The sequence below is a fragment of the Frankliniella occidentalis genome, unplaced genomic scaffold, assembly GCF_000697945.3.
Source record: "Frankliniella occidentalis isolate FOCC.00 unplaced genomic scaffold, Focc_3.1 Scaffold4014, whole genome shotgun sequence".
NCBI lineage: Eukaryota > Metazoa > Arthropoda > Insecta > Thysanoptera > Thripidae > Frankliniella > Frankliniella occidentalis.
Window position 1 is genome coordinate 5,630 of NW_026271065.1, and position 589 is coordinate 6,218.

The 589-nt window shown below is 35.8% G+C and overlaps 1 protein-coding gene across 1 annotated transcript in view; it reads left to right on the plus strand.

Moving 5' to 3' along the window:
* The window catches only part of LOC127752107 (uncharacterized protein K02A2.6-like), a 1,933-nt gene extending 1,687 nt beyond the window's left edge, over positions 1-246 (plus strand). The window contains exon 3 of the mRNA XM_052276700.1: positions 242-246. Coding sequence (XP_052132660.1) covers positions 242-246 — 5 coding nt within the window. The remainder of the gene's footprint in view (positions 1-241) is intronic.
* Positions 247-589: the final 343 nt, after the last annotated feature.

Below are 589 nucleotides of genomic sequence, written 5' to 3' on the forward strand. Positions count from 1 at the left end.
TTGTTTTTATTTGCTCGTTACCTAGTCACAGTTATTGTCCCCTCCTTAGTTTATCTTTGTTCCCCATTTAGACCAACCTAGCTAAACAATTTCCCAAATTATAGATTTAAGTTTTGAATACTTGCTCCATGTATTCACACAATTTTATTTTTTGTTAATCATTTAGCTCGTAGTATTTTTGTTCTCAACTTGAACATCGTTTATGACTCAACATTAATTATGTGTCATGTTTTGCCTTTAGGATAAGCTCTACCAAAGTTGTTTACCTACGTTCGATAACCAAATTTATACCACACCTCTAGGATATTTTAAATTGTTAATCTCCGTAAACAACATTCATTCCAACAATCCGATAAAAATGTACCTTTTTCTTACAGGCGACAAAATGTATCTTAATCACGTAGTCATTACATCATTGTTTCATTCAAATTAATTGTATGTAATGTCAACTAGTCATTTTGACCCTGCATTCGGATTTTTTCAAAAGGGGGAAGTATGTCATATCCACCGCCTTGTCAATACACCAGGCATGGCGATACCCCGCGCCTCCGGGCATAGTATGTAAGTTAAGTTGGCAGCCCTACGCGCC